Here is a 25,051-nt window from a genome sequence, read left to right on the forward strand (position 1 = left end):
CAAAAATAAATAATTAGTGCAATGAGGTAGCGTTCATGGATCATTCAGAAATCTGGTGGAGGGAAAGAAGCTGTTCCTGAATCATTAAGTGTGGGTCTTCAGGTTCCTGTACCTTCTCCCTGATGGTAGTAACTAGAAAAGGGCATGCCCTAGATGATGTGGGTCCTTAATGATGGATGCCACATTCTTGAGGCACTGCCTCTTTAAGATGTCCTCAATGGTGGGGAGGGTTGTGCCCGTGATGGAGCTGAGTGTATAACCCTCTGCAGCCTCTTGTGATCCTGTGTATTGGAGCCTCTATACTAGGCTGTGATGCAACCAGTAAGAATGCTCTCCACTGTACATCTACAGAAATTTGTAAGAGTCTTTGGTGAGATACCAAATCTCCTCCAACTCCTAAGTAGAGGCACAGGTGTGACTTCTTCATGATGCATCAATGTGTTGGGCTCAGGATAGATCCTCTGAAATGTCAACACCTAGGAACTTGAAGCTGCTCACCCTTTCCACTGCTGACCCCTCAACAAGGACTAATGTGTGTTCTCCTGACTTCCCCCTCCTGAAGTCCACAATCAGCTCCTTGGACTTGCTGATGTTGAGTGTGAAGCTGTGGCCGCGACACCACTCAACCAGCCAATCTAGCTCAGTCCTGTAAGCCTGCTCGTTGCCATCTGAGATTCTACCAACAGTGGCGTCATCGGCAAATTTATAGATGGCATTTGAGCTGTACTTAGCCACACAGTCATGAACGTAGAGAGAGTAGAGCAGTGGGCTAAGCACACATCCTTGAGGTGCACCTGTTTTGATAGTCAGCAAGGAGGAGATGCTATTAGCAATCTGTTCTGACCGTGGTCTCCCGATAAGGAAGTCATTGATCCAGTTGCAGAGGGAGGTACAGAGGCCCAGGTTTTGAAGCTTGATTATTAGTACAGAGGGAATGGTGGTGTTGAATGCCATAAATCCTGTACTGTGCCATAGCCCTCAATCTCTAAAATATTTATCTTCACTTTACATATTTCTAACGATCTGGCCTCCACCACCCTCTAAAGCAGAGAATTCCAGATATTCTTTACCCTCTAGGAAAAGAAATTTCAATGCATATATGTAAAGTTTTAAATGACTGATCCCTTATCTTGTAAATGTGTCCCCTTGTTCATGACCCGCCCCCACCCCATAAGTGAAAACATCTCCACATCTACCCTGTCAAGCCCCACAGCTCCCCCAAGGGATCATATATATTTGAGTAAAGTCACCCCTCATTCTTCTATTCAAAAAGTCAGTCGGATAAAAGCATAGAAATTCTTTAACTTGAGGAAGAATCTCTTAAACTGGCTATTGAAAAATGGAGTTAAATTTACTAGGCAAACGGCATACCCAATTCACCAGCCTTAAGTTTTTCCACAATCATTTTAGACCACCATAGACTTTAGTTGGGTTTATTATAAATTTTTACTCTCCCTTTTGAACAAACATTTATTACCTTCCAACCTTATGCCACAATTTTCATATTTAAAGCCAAAGGTTTGAGTTTAACTGAGCTGCTATAATACTGCACAGGTTCACTTAAGTGGCTTTTCTGGGGAGCTGTCAATAGAATCAGATCGTACCTCAGCACAAATCATTACCTTCCTGATTGGACAATTGAAATATTTTTCTACTTGACAAACATGCTTCTACCTGTTTTTCTTCCTTGGGCAATGCTTTCCTGGCCTCTGCTTTTTCAGTGAAGTATTGATGAATATCCCTGAAATCGCATTTATTTAGGTCGGTGATTATCATCTGCTCTGAGCTGTTCATTTCCTGTAACCCAAAGCAAATCCCAAATAAATGAGAAACAATTATATTAGGATCTATCACTCAAATCAGTTCAAACATGCATTTTTATTGACTTTCAGACTTGTTATGCAAAAACCTTAGTACCTGGGCACAAATTATTTTGTACATGTTATATAAAGTCAAGGGGTTGTGGCATTGCGTAACATCTTACAGACAATGACTTATTTGAAATGCAGTGACTAATTCACAGGCAAAGTCAGCAGCTAAATGGCACACAACTAAATTCAACAAAGCTAGAAGTGATTTTAATGGGATACCAGCACATGAAAATGATAAGGAGAGAAAAATATCTATCAGGCCATACCAATGACGATACCAGAGGCATTATGGTTAAACACCCTGTACCACTAGCAGCCATGTAATCTCCAAGGAAACCCAAAAACAAAGGTTTATCAATTAAAACAAAAACACACACCTGCCGCCAGTCCTCGAAGAAGTTCTGTCTGAAAATTGCCTTTGTGGTGTACTCATGATCCAGCATCTTGGCAAAGAAGGTGGCCATTTCCTCTGCTGCAGGAGTCAACTTCATTTGATTGCCTATTCAAAATGATTAACGAAACAAATTACCAAAATATGAGAGGCAAAGAACAGTTATTGCAAACTGTATAAGTGAAACAAAATGAAAACTGAACTAAAACTAAGGAAATATCAAACTACCTTATAGTCTTTTGCAGAACCAGAAACTGATTTAGAATCTAAACTGAAAAGTAAATAATTGCAGATGCTGGAAATCTGAAACAAAAACAAAAATACAGGAAGTCCCCGACTTACGAACACCCGTACATACGAACCGACCTTCGTGGTCTTAACGACCTTCGGTTCGTAAGCGGGACCGGCCCCCCATCCTACCACGGCGGCAGTACACCTTCTTTGGCCCAACCCTGGGCCAAGTGCGTATGTGCGGCTGGGGCCACGTGCAGCCACGATCCCCAGGCCAAGTGCGCACGCGCGGACACTGTTCCAAGTTACAGACAAAATTGGGTTACGAACAGTCTCAAAAACAGAACTCGTTCGTAACCTGGGGACTTCCTGTACAAAAGGACACTCAGCAGGTCAGGTAGCAACCGTGGAGAAACAGACTTATCCTTTCAGGTCAATAACCCTTCATTCATTCTGAAGGGTCTTTGAGCTAAAACATTAGCCGTTTCTCTTCCCACATACATGGCCTGAGCTGCTGAGTATTTCTAGCATATTGTGTTTTTAGTTCTGTTTCACAGTTGTGGCCTAATCACCAGAGTATCTTCAGAATCAAAACTGTTAGCTTTTTCTTTTCAGATACTGAAGTTATGTCCATGCACAATGTGAAAATTAGTTCAAATGAGTACGAATTACAATAACGAGAAAAGCCTTTTTCAGATAATGGAATCTGATCCACCTAAATATGGCAAAAGGGGTGACAAGAATATTAAGTGAAATTAGGATTATGCAAACTCAGACTCACTTGACAATGATGGGAATCAAAATGGCATACCATTTTATTGTGATTTGGATATGCACTTGTTTAAATTAACCTCAGTTTAGTTCACTTGATAGCATTCTCTCACTGAAGCAGGAGGTTGTGAACTCAAGATGCTTTTTAAAACTTTAGTTCAAAATGTACCCATGATGCCATTACAAAACAGCACGCACTGCAATGTGAGATATCACCTATCTGGTCAGGTGGATACATAACACCTAGTGGAAATTTTTGAAGAGAATAATGTTTTTCCAGTGTTCCAGCTAATGCTGATGATCCCTCAAATTACTTTAATCGAAGTATGACATGTGCTGAATATCTACACTTCAAAAAAAAAAATCACCAGACATGTACAGAGCATGAAAATGCAAAATAAATGCAAAAAACTTTTAAATAAAAAGTGGACACAGCTCAAGACATTTTCAACTAGAAACTTAGACATTGAAAGGAGAACCAGAAGCTCCACAGAGGATGACTCTCAGTGGCAGGTTTTGCTCAACTTTTTATATTATTCAACCTTCTATTCCTGAAAGGGTAATTGTGGTATTCAATCCTGACCTCAGGTCCTGACTGCTAATTTACACATTCGCCATGACAGCAAAGCTTTTTTTTTGTCAAGTGTACTGTTTAATGACAAAGATTTAAAATATTGTTAAGAACTAACCCAGACCATCACTGCATTAAGAGCTGGCAGTACAATATTACTTACCATTGTAATAGAAATTGACACCAGAGGGAAGGCTCTCATATTCAGGTGCAAATAATGGGCCTTTGTGTTCCAGAAACATCCATTTTACACCATCTTCATAGAGTTCCTCTTCCCACCTGATGACAGAATGTATAAATTCCACAGGGAGCAAAAGTTAGAATAGACCAATACTTTTCAATAACCGATGGTCAAGTGAAGGAAAAGACTACGAACCAGTTGGTGTCCATCCTTGAACAAATTTTTCTTCCACATGGTACTGAGGGCATTCACAACTTTCACTAATATTTATCTGGAAAGGTCATAGGAACAATTCTCCTTTGCTTGCAAAGACATGATGTGATGGAATCAAGTACGTTACTTACTTGAACCTTTTAAAATGCTGGACCACATGTAGTTCCTGGGACTTCAAAATGCTCTATATTAAATTCATGAGGCAAGATTTATACCATCTGAACTAACTAATGCATTCCACCACCAACTCTACCACCCCACCACCCCGACCAAATCACAGAACACTGCGCACTTCGGGAGGTTAAAACCCTTAGCCTCTTTATTGTCCATTTACCCTATTTGTTGGGACAGTGCACTTCTGTTGTTGCACTAACAGAGTAAAGGAGCTTCGGAGAAGTGTTGGCCCTTCTGATTATACTGGAATGCATCTTTAACGCTCCATAAATCAGTTGCTGACCTTACATTAATTAAAGCATTTAAAAACTTAGAAAACATAATAAAATAATCACATTTTGTTCAGTTTCAGATACAACATTTGATTGCTAGCCAGTTTGAATATGAAAAGGACTGTTCAGGCTATAAAATGGTTTATAAATATGTGCAAATGCTATGCTCTCAGGGTAATTTCAGAGTTAAGTGAAATGTACATACTACTGCCATTGAGGAAGCAAAAAAATAACACCGGGAAATTGGATTGAAGGGCCATAATTTTAGAAAAAACAGGGAAAAATAAGGTAGAGACTTATTGCAACTTGCATGATCCATGGTACTTCCAACTCCTTTGTGCATTTGAAACACCTATGCATTGAGGAGCCCGGACATACACAGTGACATCAGAAGGAATAGAATATTTACTTGGACAGCACTTTCATAATTGTCATTCATGTAATCTGCACTTTCCTTGGGTCATTGATGCAAAATAAAACAGGTCTTTAAAACGCTTGATGCTTGCTTCAACATTACTTAAGAACCTGCACCAACAGGTCCAAGTCTGCTCCAGAGAACCTACTTTAGGTTTGTCCATTAAATTAACTTATCAGCCCACTACTGGTGCTGCAATTCCAGTAGTGAATACAATACCATCCCACAAATTTATGACCTTATCTGGACCTCCTTATTCACCTATCTGACATCTCAAACAGTGGCCCCAATTCACTGGTTTATCACCTCACTACAAATTCTGGCAACTATCACGTACCAATTGGCTGTGATCCACTACCAAACTTCTCATCCTGTGCTTCCACAGACTTGCCTCATTCCTTTGCTGAAAAGTGTGAAGGGAAGGACTACTCAATGCAAGACAAGTTCTGTATCTTATGTCACCTTTTGTCCAGTGCACTGCTGAATTTACATTCATTGTCCCATTATGAATTGAATACTTAATGAGAATGAAGATTTAAAATCATAAACCGTTCTGAGTAACTCTGCTTAGTTCAAAATTATACCAACACTCATTATAAATATTGTTTGTGTTTTGGCGACTATACCGGCAGTCTCCAGGTTACAACATGGTTCCATTCCTGAGAACTGTTTGTAACCCAAACTGTTTGTACGTCGGAAATGAACAAAAGCAGTGTGTGGGAGATCACAGAAACAACTATGGCGGGAGTGCTAGCAGGGGCCGGAAGAGCAGCTGCCAGCCAGCCTCACCGAGTCAGTGAGCAAGCAGTCTGCTCAGTGCTCCCAGCTTTGCTCAGCGTGGCCCAGGCCCCAATTGTTGCAGATCAGGGCAGGGGTGAGAAGAGAAGGGACTGCAGGCAGCAAATCCATCCCCATCCATCCCACCTCTCAAATTCTCATTCTTATGTATAGGGTGTCCATAAGTCAGGTGTTTGTAACCGGGGGAGGACTTGTAAAAGTAATGTATTGCGTGATCAAAACTGATATTGTAAAAAGATGCTCTCAAGTTAGTGAACTAGATTACTGGGAGAAACTTCATTTGCCAAGTGGTGCAACACAAAACTATAATGAGTATTACCTCGAAGTTCTTAGTGCTAAAAAGGGCACATTAAACCAGTGGCAAGCAAGCAGCTCAGTTTTTGCAGAGTCCTGTAGCAGCAATATTGCACAGGATGCCAATATGTTGTGTGCATAGGAGGGATCTCGCAGACAAAATTATGAACAAAGGTATTCCCTCAGTCAACTTTGCCATTGGGGGATGCGATCATTCCGAGGTCATGAGTCATAGCAAGATAATAACACGGAAACCAGCCCTTCGGCCCACTGAGTCTGTGCTAACCATCAAGTACCCATTCACACGAGCAACACACAAAAAGCTGGAGGAACTCAGCAAATCAGGCTGGATCTACGGAGGGGAAATGGACAGTTGTTGTTTTGGGTCAAGACCCTTAATCTACACCCATTTATACTATCCTACCCTAATGCCTTTTACTCTCCCACATTTTCATCAGTTCCCCCCGATTCTACCACTCACCCACACAGTAGGAGCAGTTTGCAGTTGCCCATTAACCTCCCAACCTGCACATTTTTGGAATATGGGAGGAAACTGGAGGACTCAGAGAAACCCAAGCTGTCACAGGGTAAATATGGAAACATTAATGGAGGTCAGGATTGAAGTTTGGTCATTGGAGTTGTATTGCAGCAGTTCTAGTTAGCTGCACTATTATGCCACCCAAAAGCCTTCAGTAATGTGGATGGGACCTCCTACCCTAGAGAGGGCAGGTGTGAATGCAAGCACAAGAAGAAGAGTTATGACATCTTTTTCTCTCACGTGGTCAGACCACCTTGTATATATATGCAATACATGGGCATGAAATTGAAGGGAAGCTTTCTTAGGGGCATCATAATGAATATGTAATTTATCCAAGTTTTACACTATTTTCTGAAGTGGACTCACACAAGCAGTCCTTCTCCATGCCCTCAAAGCTCAAACTTAATGTTCTGGTGTGTGTCAAGTACAATCTTCAACAAATAGTGAGTCAGCAGCTTGCAGGATGCACTCATATCATTGTCATTGAAGCTGCCTTTCGTCTTCTCACTCCACCTCCCCCCAGGGTGTCTATACTCAAAGTGGTGGACCTGGTGATGCAAGGAAAGCAGCTCCGTGATTCAGCTTCTAAAGTATTTTGGCAAATGAATCTACGAATTGCTGTAATCAAGTGAAAGTACGCTTTCACTTTATTAAACAGATATAACGTAAATATACCAGATAACTAAAAGGATTATCAATGTTATTTCACAATTTAACAATGTGCACGGAAAAGTCAAAAGAAAATGTAGTGCTGCAGTTGTAAGAGGTGGATTCTGCGAGTGACTATAATAAACAAGGAAAGTAACATTTTTGGAGTCAGAGGCAATAATACCCCCATTGTTTAGTACTGGATTTACCTAGCATGTAAACCAGCGTTTTAAATGTCAACCAGGACAAACTGATGAGGTTATTGAGAGTAGGAATGTAGAATAGAAGATTTGAAACTACCCCATTCAACTCAAATTAGACCCCCTTACAGCCAACAGTTTTAGATAACGTTAATCTGTGGTAGTTTCAATTAAGATCAGGAGTTGAAAGGACATGCACTGGTCATGCTTTAGGATTGGTCCAACATCCACAGTACACAATCTAATATTCAACACAGACTACTGTTGCACATTCACAGTAGTCACACAATTTCATTCTGAAGATCTCAAGTAATTTAGAGAGTTTAGTAACCTGTTTGCAAATTTGTACATATTTGTATAAAATGGCCTTGTGTGCTGTTTGACACATCCACCACTAAATTTGAAGAGATTAAAACAAAATGCAACACATAAAATCATGTGGCAACAGGAAATTAAAGGTCTTTGGAAATTCTAGCTGCTGCATTAGACAGCAAGCCACATAAAGCAGATAGCCACAACCAAGTACTTCAACACTCTCTCTCAACACAGGAGTTACTATATATTATACACGGAATGATGGACAATAGTGGCTAAACTCACTCGTAAGAATTGTGCAATTCCTCCCACCTCCATGTAATTTTCCCTCAAGTCTTGATTTTTTTTTACTTGCTCACCCTCCTTGTCTGTCTGTCACATACACATCTTTAAAAATTGCTAATTAATTTGCTGGAAAAGAAAATTAATTAGCAATTGGTAGTGCCCACCACATTATTAGAGCACTGCTTAATTTCTCTCTCATTGTTCTGCTAATTTTAAATCTGCCCTCTAGTTACCGATTCGCTTGCAAGGGGAAAGCAGTTTCTGCTCATTTGATTTCTTTCCTCCCCATAACATGTTTAAATAGAGGAAAGATACTGGCACTGGAAGAAACTGTTCAAAGTAAATTTCCTCAACCTTGTTTGTTAAAGCAAATTAAAACAAACTAAAACATCAAATTCAAATACCTGGAAGTGTTTGACCACCAATGTCTAGAAACCCCAGATGAGAGAAAATCCATTTGTACCGGGTTTTAAAGGTTGATAGTGCATTAAATTTTGGACATCTTTTACAACATTTGCACGTTTAGTGGTTGAATCCCATTCATTAAATTAAACTGGAAACTCCCTTGAACTTTCTTCAATGTATTCCATTTATTTATTTATTTAATTTTACAGCATGGTAACAGGCCCTTCTGGCCCAACGAGTCTGCACCGCCCATTTTTAAACCCAAGTTAACCTACCCATACGTCTTTGGAATGTGGGAGGAAACTGGAACACCCGGAAGAAACCCACGCAGACACGGGAGAATGTACAAACTCCTTACAGACAGCGACAGGAATCGAACCCCGATCGCTGGCGCTGTAATAGTGTCACGCTAACCACTACGCTACCGTGCAAGTAATGATGCAAAATTTATCTGTTTACTATATTTACCTACAAAAGGCTGATTTCAGGCCTGTGTAATCAGCATACTGCTCAACAAGGAGTGATTGCACTGAAGAGGATGCTGAGGAGATTCACCAGAATGTTGCCCTAGATGGAACATTTCAGTTATGAAGAGAGATTGGATAAGCTGTGTTTGTTTTCTTGGAGTCACACAGGCCAAGGGGGGACCGGATTGAGGCATATAAAACTATGAGGTGATATTATAGATAGCATTGATAGCTAGAAACTTTTCCTTTTAGCAGAGATGTCAAAAACCAAAGGACAAAGGTTTAAAGATAAAAGTAGGAATGTCTAGACTGGATCTGTGGAAGAATATTTTCACCGAGAGGGTGATTGAAATCTAGACTGCCTGATGGAGTAGCAGAGGCAATGATTGTTACATTTGAGTATGAACATTTGATTCTTCAAGTCAAAGGAAGATAGATACAGAACAAGTGCAAGAAAATGGGATTAATATAGATGGGTACTTGATAGTTGGCATAGTCATAATGGGTTGAAGGGACACACTGACCAATACATCGTGATATCAATTTCACTTCCTCATGGAAGTCATTGCAGGTTTTATTAACTTAACAGCAGAAATTCAAAAAGCTGTGATTTATGATTTATGTAATTAAGTACACAATTCAAAAAGGAATACATCACTCTGAAAGTAGTGAAACTTGTGTTTAAAGGTTTATTGATGGAAACAGGTTCTTATTTTAATGAATTAATTTCCTCCAAATTTTATTCTAATAAAAACATCTGCCCGTTGTGACACAGGATTTGATTACAGCCTCTGACTCAACCCCAGCCCCATCACAGACAATCCTGGCACTTTCAACCTCCACTCACCTCTCCAATCCAATCTACTTGTTCCATTGCTCATGTGCACCTCTCCATCCCCCTTCAATGACAATGTCTGTCCCATGCCTCCTCACCAAAACCTTCAGTAATCTCCATCATTCCCACCTTAGTGCTCTCTTTTAAACTTGAGGCTGTCATTGAAAGATCACTTTAGAAGTGCTGATCCAGGGGTCAGGAAGCAAATGCCATTGCTGCTACCAGTCAAACAAACAATTTTCATAAAATGTATGGATAAGTTATTGTATCTTCCAAAAGGTGCAAATCACACTAACATTGGTTAAAGCAACAATGTTCCAATTTTGCAGTTTTTGTTTGCTGACCTCAGATTCTATATTAACACCAAATTCAGTATACATTTAGTGCACCAAAAATGTGTGTAATCCAATTTCTAAGCCAAAGTCTTCTACAACTTAAATCTACTCAGTTTGTAAAGTCCCATTTTACAGTGGTCCACTTACTGGTCTGAGAGAACTTAAGACCCTGGTGTTTCACATGCATTTATAGTGCTCTGAAGTGGCATACTGAATTTTATTTTCTGAAGCTTCAGATGAAACAATTTTTCTATTCTTCTAACTTCACTTCAATTTGGCAGCCACCCACCTCTAGCTTTCCAGTTTCCAGTCAAATAATCCCACACACAGAACATTCCTTCACCAATAAGTTGAATACATCACCTCAGGAGTGAAAGCACAAAGTTTTAGGAAAACCTAGAACAGTACAGCACTGGAACAGGCCCTTTGGCCTAAAATGTTGTGCCGAACTAATTAAGTTAATGACACCTAATTAAACTAATCCCTTCTGCCTGCACACGGTCCATATCCCTCTATTTGCTGCATATTCACGTTCCTATTTAAGAGCCTCTTAAGTGCCCCTCTCATGTCTGGCCTCCACCACCACCCCTGGCAGCGCATTCCAGGAACATCACTGTGAGAGAACAACTTGCCCCTGACATCTCCTTTGAACTTTCCCCCTCTCATCTTAAATGCATGCCCTCTGGTATTAGATATTTTAACCCCGGGAGAAAGATATCAGTTGTCTATCTATGCCTCTCAATTTTATAAACTTCTATCAGGTCTCCCCTCAGCCTCTGCCACTCCAGAGAAAGCAACCCAAGTTTGTCCAACCTCTCCTTGTAGCACATGCCCACTAATGCAGGCAGCATCCTGGCAAACCTCTTCTGCACCCTCTCCAAAGACTCCACATCCTTCCTATAATGGGGCAATCAGAATTGAATGCAATACTCCAGATGCAGCCTAATCAGAGTTTTATAAAGCTGCAACATGACTTCCTGATTCTTGAAACCAACGCCTCGACTAATAAAGCCAAGCATGCCATACGCTTTCTTTACCACCCTATTAACTTGTGCAGCTACTTTCAGGGAGCTATGGACTTGGACCCCAAGATTCCTCTGTACACCCAACACTGTTAAGGGTACTTTCCCTTTAAATTTGACTAGTATAAAATGAAGTAAAAATGCTTTAACAAGTGAATATTACTAGACAAACTGTTTTTTTTTTGAAAACCATCCAAGTAATTTCCACAAGCTGCAGAATTGAAAGCTGCAACTTACCTCTTCAATGCAAAATGTAAATTCCGAACAAGACTAATTGTGCTTCTTAAATTGGTCAGAGATAAGCAAGTATGCCCAACGTTGAAGCTAATAAAGGCAACTTTTGTTATAGAGGTCACAGCTCTTAACATAACAAAAACATAACCTGGGTTGATATCCCTATGCCTAGCTCCCTTCAAAACACTGTTGATGAAACTCTTCTCATTCTGTTTTGAACTTTCAACCTGGAAACACTTCCTGTGGCTCCACTAATTTCTTTCCCCACATCATACAAAAAACATGCGCACATGATAACCGACCCTGCAGACAAGAACTAGCCTCACCTTCAGTTCCTTTTGAGATTTGTTGTACAAGTGAACAGACAGGGAGATAAAGTGTATGAGAGAAAGGAACAAACAGCTTCAGTTATTATTGGCAGTTTCATTATTTTGATTCACTTTAGAATATTTGGTCTTTGCAAATTCTCAGGCATCTTCTGGATGCTACAATTGAAGTGTCAATTTTAAACCTTATATTTTTTTCAGCTCTTATTTCTATAGAGCGTGCATACCATTAAGGAATCAAACCTTCCAAAATTAATGAAGTGGAATAAAGCCTGAAGTGACAGTTAATATTTACCTCAATCACAGCACCTTTACTTCAGAAACACAAAGATGCAAGTTCAAGAACCTGTGCAGATTATCTAAAATGATTTTCCTGTGGGTATATTTCTATTGCCAGTAAATTTTTGAGGCACAGCTTTGAGGTTTCACAGAAGAGATATGGTGAACCTTTTAAAAATAACCAGCTTTTGTAAAAATTAAAATGGCACATTGGGATCTTCAGAATGCCAATTCATTATTATGGCCTTGATCCTCTCGTTCAAACATTCACAAATACTTGCCCTCTTGTACCTGAAGAAAACATTTGTGTGTGTTGTACAGTTGCATGCTAAGAATCTGGAGCGATCTGCTGCCCTGTACTGGCACTCTTACAATAATAGATCACCCACTGAGAGGCTGCCTGCAAAGGCTGATATTGGGCTTGTTGGGAAGAGCAGTGCTACAGCATGGGGCTCAGGGCTGTACCCTGGTCCACGTGGCAATGTAGATCATCGCTAGAAATGGCAGTACCTGCTCCATACACAGACAGAAAACCCAGAACCTAAGATCTTTCTCATTACCCTCTGATGGAAGAGTTGGAAGCTTCCATGTCACCTATTTGGCTTCATATCAAATCCAAAAAGACGTGAGGAGAGAAAATACAGGATTTGGATGCCCGTCAATATTGCAGCAAAACACCAACTATCCTGATCACTCCCCCGCTCCCCCCCCCCCCCCCCCCCCGACTCCACACACCATTCCCCAGCACAGCTGCTCTCCAAAACTACCTCACTACATGCAATTCGTTGCTGTGGGAGTGCTCAAGGACAGCAGGGCTTTGCTCTAGTTTCCTTGCACAGCTTGGGGAGGGGGGGGGGGGGGGGGGGGGCATCAGGTGCTTATATCAAGTTCTTGGCATAGCACCACTGCCAGATTCCATTAGCAAACTCATTACTAGGAATGTATCCTGAACACTAAGCACAGTACCTATGTACTATTGCACAATAACAATCCTAAACCTCAATCTCACCATTTCCATTTCTCTACATCTTGCTTCTCTTCCTCCTCTTTCAAATGATGCTCATTTTTTCCATCCTTCTTCAGTTTCTTTTTCTCTTTTGCTGTGACATTATTCTTCACATTCTTGTTTCGCTTCACGGATCCTTTTCCATGCCCCTTGCATGAATATGATGTCTGTTTTGAAATTTAAACAGGATGTTGAAACAATTTATGAGCAGTAAAGTGGGGTTGGGAACAAAGTTAATTCTGTCCATTTTAATGTTTTCTTTAAATAGTGTATATTTCTTGGTTGCTAAAGAAAAAGTAGTAAAGACTGTGGCAAACAGATCTTATTCAGTTAAGATACCCAGTTGATTAACAACACACTTAACTCTTCATGCTATTCAGCAGATAATTAATTCAGATGTTTCTCATTTCTAGTTGAAATAATATTCTGGTGAACAATACCTTACAAATGGAAAACAGAAATATTTGAACTTGAGGGATTAAGAGTAAATTACAAAATGAAATTTACCATCAAATCCTCAGCATAAGCTCACAACATGTTACCTTCCCATCTACTCCAACTCAAAAGGCTGTGCCTACAAATACTATGACCAGTATTTTGAAGAGAGTAAACCTGCCCTCCTCAACCCTCACCACATTCTACAGGGGTACCATTGACAGTGTCCTGACCAGCTGCATCTCTGCCTGGTACAGTAACTGTAACATCTCTGACCGTAAGTCTTTGCAGAGAATTGCGAGTACAGCTGGAAAGATCATAGGAATACCTCTTCCCTCCATCCTGGATATCTACAACACATAATACACATGCAAGGTCTACAGAATCATAGATGACCCTTCTCTTCCCTCCCACGACCTATTTGTCCCACTGCCACCTAGCAAGCGGTACTGGAGCATCCGGGCCAGAACTACTAGACTGTACAAAAGTTATTTTCCCCCCCAGGCTGTCAGGCTCCTGAATACAGCTTCTGACAAATGCCGTGTCAAAAGCCCTGGTTTGCACAACGGCATATAAGAACTTTGGCTGCTGCTGAGCTTGTTTATACAATTAGCGTAGCACACAGTTCTGTATTTTCTTCGTCCATCTCGGTTTTGCACTAACTCTGCACTAAATTTGTATTCTGTATATACCGTTTTTTTTGCACTATTTGTACTTGCACAATTTTTTTGTCTGCGTTTATTCTAAGTCTTCTGTTCTATGTATGTTCTCTGTTGAGAGTCTGGGGGAAACGACATTTCATTCCTCTCTGTGTTTTTATGGTATATGGGTGAATGACAATAAAGTTAACTTGAACTTGAACACATGAACTTCTTAACTGTGAGAAGATTCACATGCCTCAGCTGCTCGAAGATGCCCAAAATTTCACCTGGTTAAAATCTCAAGCATGACATGTTGTATATCTCTGTCTTAAAAGGTGGTGGAGGAATTAGCATTTGATCACATGCTATGCAAAGATTATGGAACTTCTGGCTGCAACATATTAGTGACATTTGGTCCTTACTTCTCTCAATTATTACTATTTACATAAGATAGCTGCCTCAACTCCATCTTTCCAGTGTACCAATTTCAAAGCGATACAGACATTTTGATGTATGCAATAAGTCACTCAGATTCCAGTCATTAATCCTGCAACTCTTCCAAATACTGACAATAAAAGAATCGCAAAATTGTTGATCAATACCTATATTGCAATGTGTAGAAAATGTACTTTTAGTTCCAGTACACGATATAGTTACATTATACTGCATACTTCTCCAACTGCTAAGCAAATGGCAAGGTGGGTGAGATCTTGTATGGTGAGGAATTGAAGTGACTCTCATTCATAAGCTACATCTGGAAATTGACCACCTGCAGACTATTTTTGTTGTATGTGCAAGAGGAGCTATATCCAGTCTTCTTTTTGCTACATTTATATATGAAAGGACTTGATGGAAAGGTGTCTTTCATTTGCTATGCTGAGACAGCATTAAACCACTCAACTAAATTTCTACCATCCCATTAGTACAAGTATTAGCTACTAGATCTGTTTGACCTCAAATCTGGAAAGGAACTTATAGTACCAAATAGATCAGAGGGGGATTAAAGAGGGTGCTTGATCAACCTTCAAAGAAGACACCATTCTCCAATCCAGCATGCACTGTGAAACTGAGTTATTAATCAGAAATGGTCGTAACTGATGAACTTGACCATGTCTTCGTTCACCACTTACACAAGTAAATCTTCAACCAGAGCTCAATGATGTCTGACTTAAATTCAAAGTCAGCTGAAACGTGCGGCGGTCAAAATCCAGCCAACTTTCCTTCAGTTTTTTTGATATGGGAAAGTATTTAACTGGGGGAGAGGAATTATGATGCTATTAGGCAGGAACTTGGGAGCATAAATTGGGAACAAATGTTCTTGGGGAGGTGCACATTGGAAATGTGGAGGTTGTTTAAGGAATACTTGCAGGGGGCTCTGGATAAGTTTGTCCCATTGAGGCAGGGTAAGGATGGTAGAGTGAAGGAACCGTGGTTGACACGAGATGTACAATATCTTGTCAAGAGGAAGAAAGAAGCTTACCTAAGGTTTAGAAAGCATGGATGAGACAGGGCTCTGAAGAGTTACAAGGTAGTCAGGAGGGAGCTTAAGAATGGACTTAGGAGAGCTAGAGGGGGGCATGGGAAGTCCTTGGCGAGTAGGATCAAGGAAAACCCCAAGGCATTCTACATGTATGTGAAGAATAAGAGAATGACTAGAGTGAAAGTAGGACTGATCAGGGATAAAATAGGAAACGTGCCTGGAGTCAGAAGAGGTAGGGGAGGTCCTTAATGAATACTTTGCTTTGGTATTCACCAGAGAGAGAGACCTCGACGTTTGTAAGGATGGTGTATGACAGGCTGATATGCTAGGGCATATTGATGAGGAAAGATGATGTGCTGGAACTATTGAAAGACATTAGGATAGATAAGTCACTAGGGCCGGACGGGATATATCTAAGGTTATAACAGGAAGCTAGGGAAGAGATTGCTACACCTTTGACGACGATCTTTGCATCCTCCCTGGCCACAGGAGTAGTGCTGGATGATTGGAGGGTGGCAAATGTTGTTCCTTTGTATAAGAAAGGAAGTAGGGATAACCCCAGGAATTACAGACCAGTAAGTCTTACTTCAGTGGTGGGCAAATTACTGGAGAAGATTCTTAGAGACAGGATTTATGGGCATTTGGAGAAGCATAGGCTGATTAGGGGCAGTCAGCATAGCTTTGTGAGGGGCAGGTCATGCCTCACGAGCCTGAATGAATTCTTTGAGGATGTGACAAAGCACATTAATGAAGGTAGAGCAGTGGGTGTGGTGTACATGGATTTTAGTAAGGTGTTTGATAAAGTTCCTCATGGAAGGCTTATTCAGAAAGTCAGGAGATATGGGATCCAGGGAAACTTCACTGTGTGGATTCAGCATTGGCTTGCCCATAGAAGACAGAGGGTGGTGGTAGACGGAGTGTATTCTGCCTAGAGGTCGGTGACCAGTGGTGTTCCACAGGGATCTGTTCTGGGACCCCTGCTCTTTGTGATTTTTATAAATGACTTGGATGAGGATGTGGAAGGGTGGATTAGTAAGTTTGCTGATGATACAAAGGTTGGTGGTGTTGTGAATAATGCAGAAGGTTGCTGTAGATTACAACAGGATATTGATAGAATGCAGAGCTGGGCTGAGAAGTCGCAGAAGTGTGAAGTGATACACTTCGAGAGATCAAATTTGAAGGCAGAATACAAGGTTAATGGCAGGGCTCTTAGCAGTGTCGAGGAACAGAAGGATCTTGGGGTCCACGTCCATAGATCCCTCAAGGTTGCCACGCAGGTCGATAGGGTTGTTAAGAAGGCGTATGGAGTGTTGGCCTTCATTAGTCGGGGTATTGAGTTCAAGAGCTGTGAGGTGCTGTTGCAGCTCTATAGAACTCTGGTCAGACCACACTTCGAGTATTGTGTTCAGTTCTGGTCACCTCATTATAGAAAGGATGTGGAAGCTTTAGAGAGGGTGCAGAGGAGATTTACCAGGATGTTGCCTGGATTGGAGAGTACGTCTTATGAGGATAGGTTGAGCAAGCTAGGGCTCTTCTCTTTGGAGAGGAGGAGGATGAGAAGTGACTTGATAGAGGTGTACAAGATGATAAGAGGCACAGATCGAGTGGACAGAGACTTTTTCCCAGGGCGACAATGGCTAACACGAGGGGATCTAAGAGGGACGTCAGGGGGTAAGTTTTTTTTTAAACACAGAGTGGTGGGTGCGTGGAACGCACTGCCAGCAGAGGTTGTGGGGCAGATACATTAGGGACATTTAAGAGACTCTTACATAGACACATGAATGATAGAAAAAATAGGGGGCTATGTGGGAGGGAAGGGTTAGATAGATCTTAGAACAGGATAAAATGTCGGCACAACATTGTGGGCCAAAGGGCCTGTACTGTGCTATTGTGTTCTATGTTCTAAGATTAAGGAAAATAAATAGAGCCCATTCGGGACAATCTAGGCATGCAGCCATCCTAAACGAAGGCTCTTCATCGGTATTCACAAAGGGGTAGATGAAAGTCTAGTGCAGTCTCCACAAATAAAGTAACTTGATGCCTTGGCAGGCTTAAAGATGGATAAGTCTCCAGGATTTTTCCAGAGTGCTGAGGGAGGCAAGGGAAGCAGTTGTTGGGTGAGATTTGAAAATTTTCATAGGACACAAGTGAAGTACCAAAAGATTAAAAGACAGCAAACATAGTTCCCATTTTTAAGGCAGGAAGCAGGAAAAAGCCTGGTAACTACATACCTGTGAACCTAATATCAGTGGTAAGGAAAATACTGGAAAAAAATTGAGGGAGAGGACAAATTGCTGTGAGAGAAGAAGAGAAATTGTGGGACAGGTCCTGTTGCGGGGGCAGGGAGCCTGCAGAAGAACTTAGACAGGTTAGGAGTGGGCAAAGAAGTGGCAGATAGAATACAGTGTAGGGAAGTTTGGGGTTATGCACTTTGGTAGGAAGAATAAAAGGTGTAAAATTTTCTAAATGGGGAGAGAATTCAGAAATATGATGAGCAATGGGACTCGGGAGTCTTACTTCAGGATTCCCTTAAGAGTAACTTGTAGTTTGAGCTGGTAGTAAGGAAGACAAATGCAATGTTAGTATTCATTTCAATGGAGTATAAAAGCAAGGATGTACTGCTGAGGCTTTATTAGGCATTAGTCAGACCTCATTTGGAATACTGAGAGCAATTTTGGGCCCCATATTTAAGGAAAGATGTGCTTGCCCTTGAGACGGTCCAGAGTAGGCTCAAAAGAATAATCCCAGGAATGAAAGGTTTTAACATACAACAAGCGTTTGATGGCTCTCCGCTTGTACTTGGAGTTCAGAAGAATGTGGGGGCGGGGGGAAATCTCATTGAAGCCTACCAAATAGAGTCTAGGATCAGAGGGTGCTGCCTCAAAAAGGGATGTCCCTTTAAAACTGAGATGAGGAGGAATTTCTTCAGCCACAGAGTGATAAATCTGTTGAATTCATTGCCATGCAGACCTGTGGAGGCCAAGTCACTGGGTGTATTTCGGGCCAAGATTGACAGGTGCTTGATTGGTAAAGGGGTTAAGGGTTACAGGGGGAAGACATGAGAATAGGGTTGAAACAAAAACAAATCAGCTATGATTGAATGACAGAGCAGATTTGATGGGCTGAATGGCCTAATTCTGCTCCTACATCTTAGGGTCTAAATGATCACACACAAAGGCAAGGACTAATCAGAGACAGACTACGTGGCTTTGTGGAAGGTAGAACCTGTCTGACCAATCTGATTGAATCCTTTGAAGAGGTAACAGAAGTGTATTGATGAGGGCCAGGTAGTATATGTGATTTACACGGACTTCAGTAAAGCCTTTGACAAGCTCCCACATGGGAAACTGGCTCAAGAAGTTGGGGCCCACAGAATCCAGGGCAAGTTGTTAAAATGGATCCAAAATTGGTTTGGTAATAGGAGATAGGGCATTGGTAGAGGGCCTTTTTTCGAGACTGGATGCCTGTGACTAGTGGTGTCTCATAAGGATCAGTGCTGGGACCCTTGTTGTTTGTAAAATATGTGAATGACTTGAATGTGTATTTGGGAGGCAAGACCAGTAATTTTGCAGATGACATCAAGATTGTCACACTTGATAGTGTGGAAGGTTAGGCTGCCAAGAGATATTGATGTGTTGGTGACATGGGCTGAAAAATGGCAGATGGCATTTAATCCAGACAAATGTGAGGTGATGTATTTTGGGAGAACTAATGAGGCCAAGACATGCACTGTGAATGGTAGAGTCTTAGGGATATTGAGGAACCGAGGGACCTTAGAATACAAGTCCATAGATCTTGAAGGTGGCAACACAATTAAATGATGTGGTTAGGAAGGCATATGGGATACTGGCCTTCATTCACCACAGTATTGAATACAGAAGTAGGGAGGTTATGCTCCAACATTATAAAACCTTGGTGAGACCTCAGGTGGAATACATAGTACAATTCTGGTCACCAACATATAGGATGGATGTGCTGGAGAGGGTGCCTAGGAAATTCACCAGCATGTTGCCTGGGATACAGCAGTTTAGTTACAAGGAGAGACTGGAGAAGCTAGGTCTTTTCTCTGTGGAGTGGAGGAGGTTAAAAGGGGACATGATTGAGGTATATACAATTGTGAGGGGTATAGACAGAGTAGACTGCAGGAAACTTTTCCTCATAATCAGGGATAGATAAAATTAGAGTACCAAGGTTTAGTGAAAGGGGAAGAGCTTCAGAGGAGATATGAAGCTGGTTTGTTGACATTTAATAAGTGTCCAGATGAATACTTGAATCGTTCAGGCATACAGGACTATGTACTACTGCTGGGCAATGGGTTAATATTGAAGGGTGTCCATTGGTTGATGTGGATGAGTTGGGCCAAGTGACCTGTTTTCATGATGTATGATTCTATGACCACATTAAATGCCAATTCTTCCTCGTAGAGTCATGACAGATGGAAAGTTCAGCATGTAGAAAACTGCAACTTCTCCATGTCTCAATATCTGCCATGGATTTAGATTTGCTCCTTCGCCACCTCTCCCAAATCTTTACATTGAAGGAAGCATCAATAGAAAATGTGAATAATGGAATTAACAGTCATCCAGCAATACAACATACATAATTTTGATGATACTCTATTAGTATCACACCAGTACCTGCAACTTCAATTCAGACATGTTCCTACCGACAGGACAGAAATGCAAGAATCCTAAAGAGATTCTACTTTCTGCTCAAAAATTCACATTCCTGTTGAATCTCCTGTGGTCCCAGCAATAAAGATTTAGTGTCCTTTTGTAATCATTTGCAGTCTTGAAGAACAGAGCCTTGGTTTTCATTTGAGAGTTTTTAAAACAAATGTAAACAGAAAGACTAACAGGCTTTCAAACTGCAAACAAGAAAAAAAAGCATACTTGTGTAATTAAAAAGGGTAGTTTTTTTTAAAACAAAAGGAAATATATTATGCATATATCAATTCAGGTATGACCACATCAATGTTGTAGCAATATCACAGAAGTGGTTTTAGCTTACTGATTTTTTTTTAAAACCACACCTGTAAAAATATTTGAAGGACTGGGACTATGAAAGGTACCTAACACCACTTACGAGGTGACATTAAACATCAACCACCATTGTGGCACTTCTCGTTGTTTTTACAGCCCTTGGTCCTGCAATATCCAGCATAAAATTACTGAAACCTATGATAATACTGAGTAGTCTGAGAACAGTAGCCACTCAGTATAATATCAAATAGAAATAAACAAGGTACTTGATCATGAACTTCAGGCATTAGACCAAATTATTTTTTTTGCATGGCAAAAAATACATAAAACTCTTATTAATTTAAATCTTTTAAGTATCTCAAACAGCAGAAACAATAAAATTCCCATTGGGGTCATCTAGTACAACAGAATAATGCAATTCACAAGGAAACTATCTGGCTTTTATATGCATAACAGTCTTAAAGGACATCCCAATTAGTCCCACTCCCTTCACTACTACCACCACCACCCCCTCCCCCACCCCTCCAAAACCCTGCATTTTTTAAAAAAATATTTTAAGGATATATCTAATCCAGTTTTGAAAGTTACCAACTGGTCCTATTTTCCTCAATCTTTTTAGCATGTTGCCCCAGATCATAATTTTGGTTAACATTATTGCTGCCAATGCAAACAGTTTTACCTATCAAATGTTTAATAAATTGATGTACAGAATTGGACAACTCTACTGATTTACATAAAAATATGGTTTACATTTTCAGTTTTGTATTCTATGCCTCTAGATAGAAAGCCATTATCCTTAAGCAACTGCCCCCAACCTGTCTTGCTAACTGTAAGAGATTTGTATTTGCAAACAGCCATTTTTCTTGCACCTCCTCTAAAACTGTGCTATTTATATTCCCTCCTGTTAAGTATGTAAATTCACTGCATTAAATTTCAGTAATGCCACTGTGACTGCTCATTTCACCCATGTACAAATGTAACCTATTATCTCTCCACTTATCACTGTCTATCTACTACTTACACACAATCATTACTAATTTACTATCCATGGCTCCACAACTCATGAGGTTGGCACAAGGTGGTCTTCAATTTTTAATAAACAAAGATATCTATATACCCCCCTCTCTCCCCAATTCTCTACTAGTCCCCCTATTTTTGTCCCCTTTCCCACACCTACATTCCAGCCCCCCCATCACCCATTTCTGTCTCCTCAACCCACACATTTCACCCACCAGCTTCCCCCCCCCCCCCAAAACTCTGGTCCTGGTTCCATCTGCCTTTCCCCTCTCCCCTAATGATTCCCATTATCATCTTTCATACTTTTCAGATTCCAACACTGGTAGCCTTTGTGTTCCTGCTGTCACCTTCGCCCTCCCTTACCCCCTCCTGGCTTCCTTTTTCTCTTGTTTTGCCTGCCTCCATCCATCATTTGCCTGCCCATCTCCCAGCCTCACCCCTCCCACTCCACTACCTGCCTCTCTATTTTATACTGGCTATATTACCTCTTTAGTCCTAATGCAGCAAACAATTCCTTTCCCACCACAGATGCTGCTCAACATGCTGAGCAGTTTGTTTTTTGCTTTGATATCTATATATACATACGCATTGAGAAACCAATCATTGCCTGCATAAATCACATGACCAGTTTCTAGATCACTTGTGTCAACCAGTTCTCTACTGTGCACTGTTCTAATTTACTCAGCTGCACCATGTGATTTCAAAGCTAATTAGTGCTTAGTAGTAGTTTGTTAGCCAATACCACTGCCTTATTACATGTTTAAATGTATTTATTAAGATGTGTTAATGATTTTAGAACATTACAGAGCATATTTATGTTTATTCAAGGATTGTATTGGGTACAAAGGAGGGGCTTAGTGGAGACTGAATTTTGTTATCTGCAGGAATACCATGCCCTTATCCCTTCGGGATATAGAGGACTGTGTGCATATGTTAGACATCTTGCAAACTATATCTGAGAATTATTTACTTAGTATTCAAGGCAAGTACCACCATGCACTTCTGGTGAAGAAGGAGAAAAAGGTATCAGAGACAGAAGTAGTGGCATTCACAAGGGGACAAAGAAGAGCACATTGAGATGTGCAGTAATGAGGGAAAGAGCGAGGCAGCAGGAAGGGAAAAAATGGCAGAGAAAGGTTATACACCATAATTGCATATTCTGAAGCATGATACCAAGTGATTTCTGTTAAGTACCGCTGTCTTGTCATGAATGATATCAAGATTATTGATCTGTATTAGAGCTGCACTCTTCCAGGTCAGGGGAGAGCTTTCGATTATGTCTCTGGCATTATGCCCTATAAATGGGAGGAAACCTTAGTGCAGAAGATGAGTTACTTCCTACTAGTTACCCCCTGGCCTGTTCTTGGAACAAGAGTATTTGTGTAGCTGTTCCCAGCAAGTTTTTGAACAATGGTGATTCCCAGCATACTGATTCAGTGATGGTAATATTGTTAGTAATTAGATTCTCATTTTGGAGACAGTCATTGCTGACCACTTGTGCAGCTGGGACCAGGAATGTTATTGGCACTTTTCAGTTCATGTCTATAGTTCAAGTCTTCCTGTAATACAGGCAAGGGCAGTTGTAATCTGAGGAGCTGTGAAACAACTGACCATTATGCAGTTACGACTTTATGATGACTTTACGACTTTATGATGAAGCAGCTGAAAATGGTTTAACCAAGGCTACTGCCTTGAGAAACTCCTGTAACAATGTTCTAGGGCTGAGTGATCTACATAGCTATCTTCATCTGAGCGAGATATGACTGCAGCCACTGGAATGTTCCCCCCTTGATCCCCAATGGCCAGTTTTACCAGTGCTCCATCTCAACATTCAGTCATATGCTGCCTTGATGTCAAGGGCAGTCAAATTCATTTCATCTTTAGAATTTAGTTGTTTGGTCTCTTTGCACTAAGGCTAAAATGAGGTCTGGAGCCAAGTGGCTCAGACAAAATTCAAACTGTGGCTTGGTGAGTATGTTCTAGATGAATGTTGTCAAGCACACGTGCCATCATTTTTCTGATAACTGAGTGTACATTGATGTGATCTTAATTAAATAGATTGGATTTATCCCTTTCCTTGCAGGCAGGACATTACTGGTAATTTTCCCATACGGTCAGGTAGTTACCATTGTTGCAAATGTACTGTAAGAAGCTTGACCAGGTGGACAGCTAGCTTCAGAGCACAAGTCTTCAGCACTACAACTGAAGTTGGTTCCACAGCCTTTACTGTAGTGCTCTATATATCATTAGAATGGATTGAAATAGCTGCTGACAACTTCTGTGATGGCAGGAACTTCAGGAGGCCACAGAAATGGATCATCTGCCTGGTACTTCTAACTGAATATGATCCGAAATGAGTGTTTCCTGTTTGGCACTGGCACGTGAAGTATTGTCAAGGATGGAGATAGTCTTGGAACCATCTCCTTCTGTTTGCTGTTTAATTCTCCACCATCATTCACAAATCAATGTGGCAGGACTAAAGCAATTTGATCTGATCTTTTGTTGCAGGAATAACTTAACTGTCCATAGCACATAGCTTTTGTGGCCAATCATACCCTCATTTCATCAAAGAATAAAAATTACAAGGGCAGTATAAGTCATCCACTTTAAGAATGGTTTAATTCATGAATTATAGCAGCAAAATCAGTAACAAAAAGTTATAAAAACATACCTGAGGAATTTCATCCTCCTCCTCAGCTTCCTCCATTTTTAACCGCTTGGATTTACCCTTTTGCCTAAAAATAGAAGTAAAATAGTTTTAAAAACAAGTTATAAAATTTAACCAATATTGAACCACATTGAAGGGATACACTTTGAAGTGTTGCTCGGTTGATGACATTCTTACAAATGTTTGATAAAGAATGCAAGTATAACGTTAGTTCCTGCTTTTCAAGTGGTTGGTAAAGATTCCATGGCTCCATTTCAAGAACAAGGTCTCAGCATTTTGGCCACAATTTGACAACAAGGCAAAAGAAAGTTGACAGTTAACACATTGCTTTTTGTAGAATCTTGCTGTCTGCAAAATGGTCAGTGTATTTCAGTGATCCACTGTGAAGTTCTTTAAGACTTGCAAGGGGCAGGATTAAATGCATCATAACACAAATTTATATTTGTTATTTGTTGGGGGGGGGGGAGGGGGGGGAAGAGAAGAGAAGAAGACTGAGAAAATTATAGTAGGATATTATTTGATTTCTTTGGCAAAACAAATAACAATTATTTGTTTTGCCAAAAATGATGATGAGTTCTATGAAGCAAATGTTTCTGAGTTCACATCAACTGAAATATTTTGTAGGCCCATGACTAGAGATAGGATTTCTGGGTGGTGGGGAGAATGACAATATAATCCAATTTTGAGCTGCTGCAATCACCATCTAATAATAGGCTTCATTTGGTTAATAAATATAGGAGACACCTTAATT

The 25,051-nt window shown here is 40.6% G+C and overlaps 1 protein-coding gene across 6 annotated transcripts in view; it reads right to left on the reverse strand.

Annotated features, from left to right (window-relative positions):
* LOC127574573 (DNA topoisomerase 1-like) overlaps positions 1 to 25,051 on the reverse strand; it is an 85,336-nt gene that overhangs the window by 33,831 nt on the left and 26,454 nt on the right. For 5 of the 6 annotated variants that reach the window (XM_052023680.1, XM_052023679.1, XM_052023678.1 and 2 more), the window contains 5 exons: positions 24,304 to 24,367; positions 13,081 to 13,244; positions 3,999 to 4,114; positions 2,249 to 2,370; positions 1,675 to 1,797 (listed from right to left, as the gene is read on the reverse strand). In XM_052023680.1, the coding sequence (XP_051879640.1) occupies positions 1,675 to 1,797; positions 2,249 to 2,370; positions 3,999 to 4,114; positions 13,081 to 13,244; positions 24,304 to 24,367 (589 nt within the window). Of the gene's footprint in view, positions 1 to 1,674; positions 1,798 to 2,248; positions 2,371 to 3,998; positions 4,115 to 11,469; positions 11,678 to 13,080; positions 13,245 to 24,303; positions 24,368 to 25,051 lie in introns of those variants that run through there. The other variant, XM_052023683.1, reaches the window with a different exon arrangement.

This window comes from Pristis pectinata, chromosome 9 (assembly GCF_009764475.1).
Source record: "Pristis pectinata isolate sPriPec2 chromosome 9, sPriPec2.1.pri, whole genome shotgun sequence".
NCBI lineage: Eukaryota > Metazoa > Chordata > Chondrichthyes > Rhinopristiformes > Pristidae > Pristis > Pristis pectinata.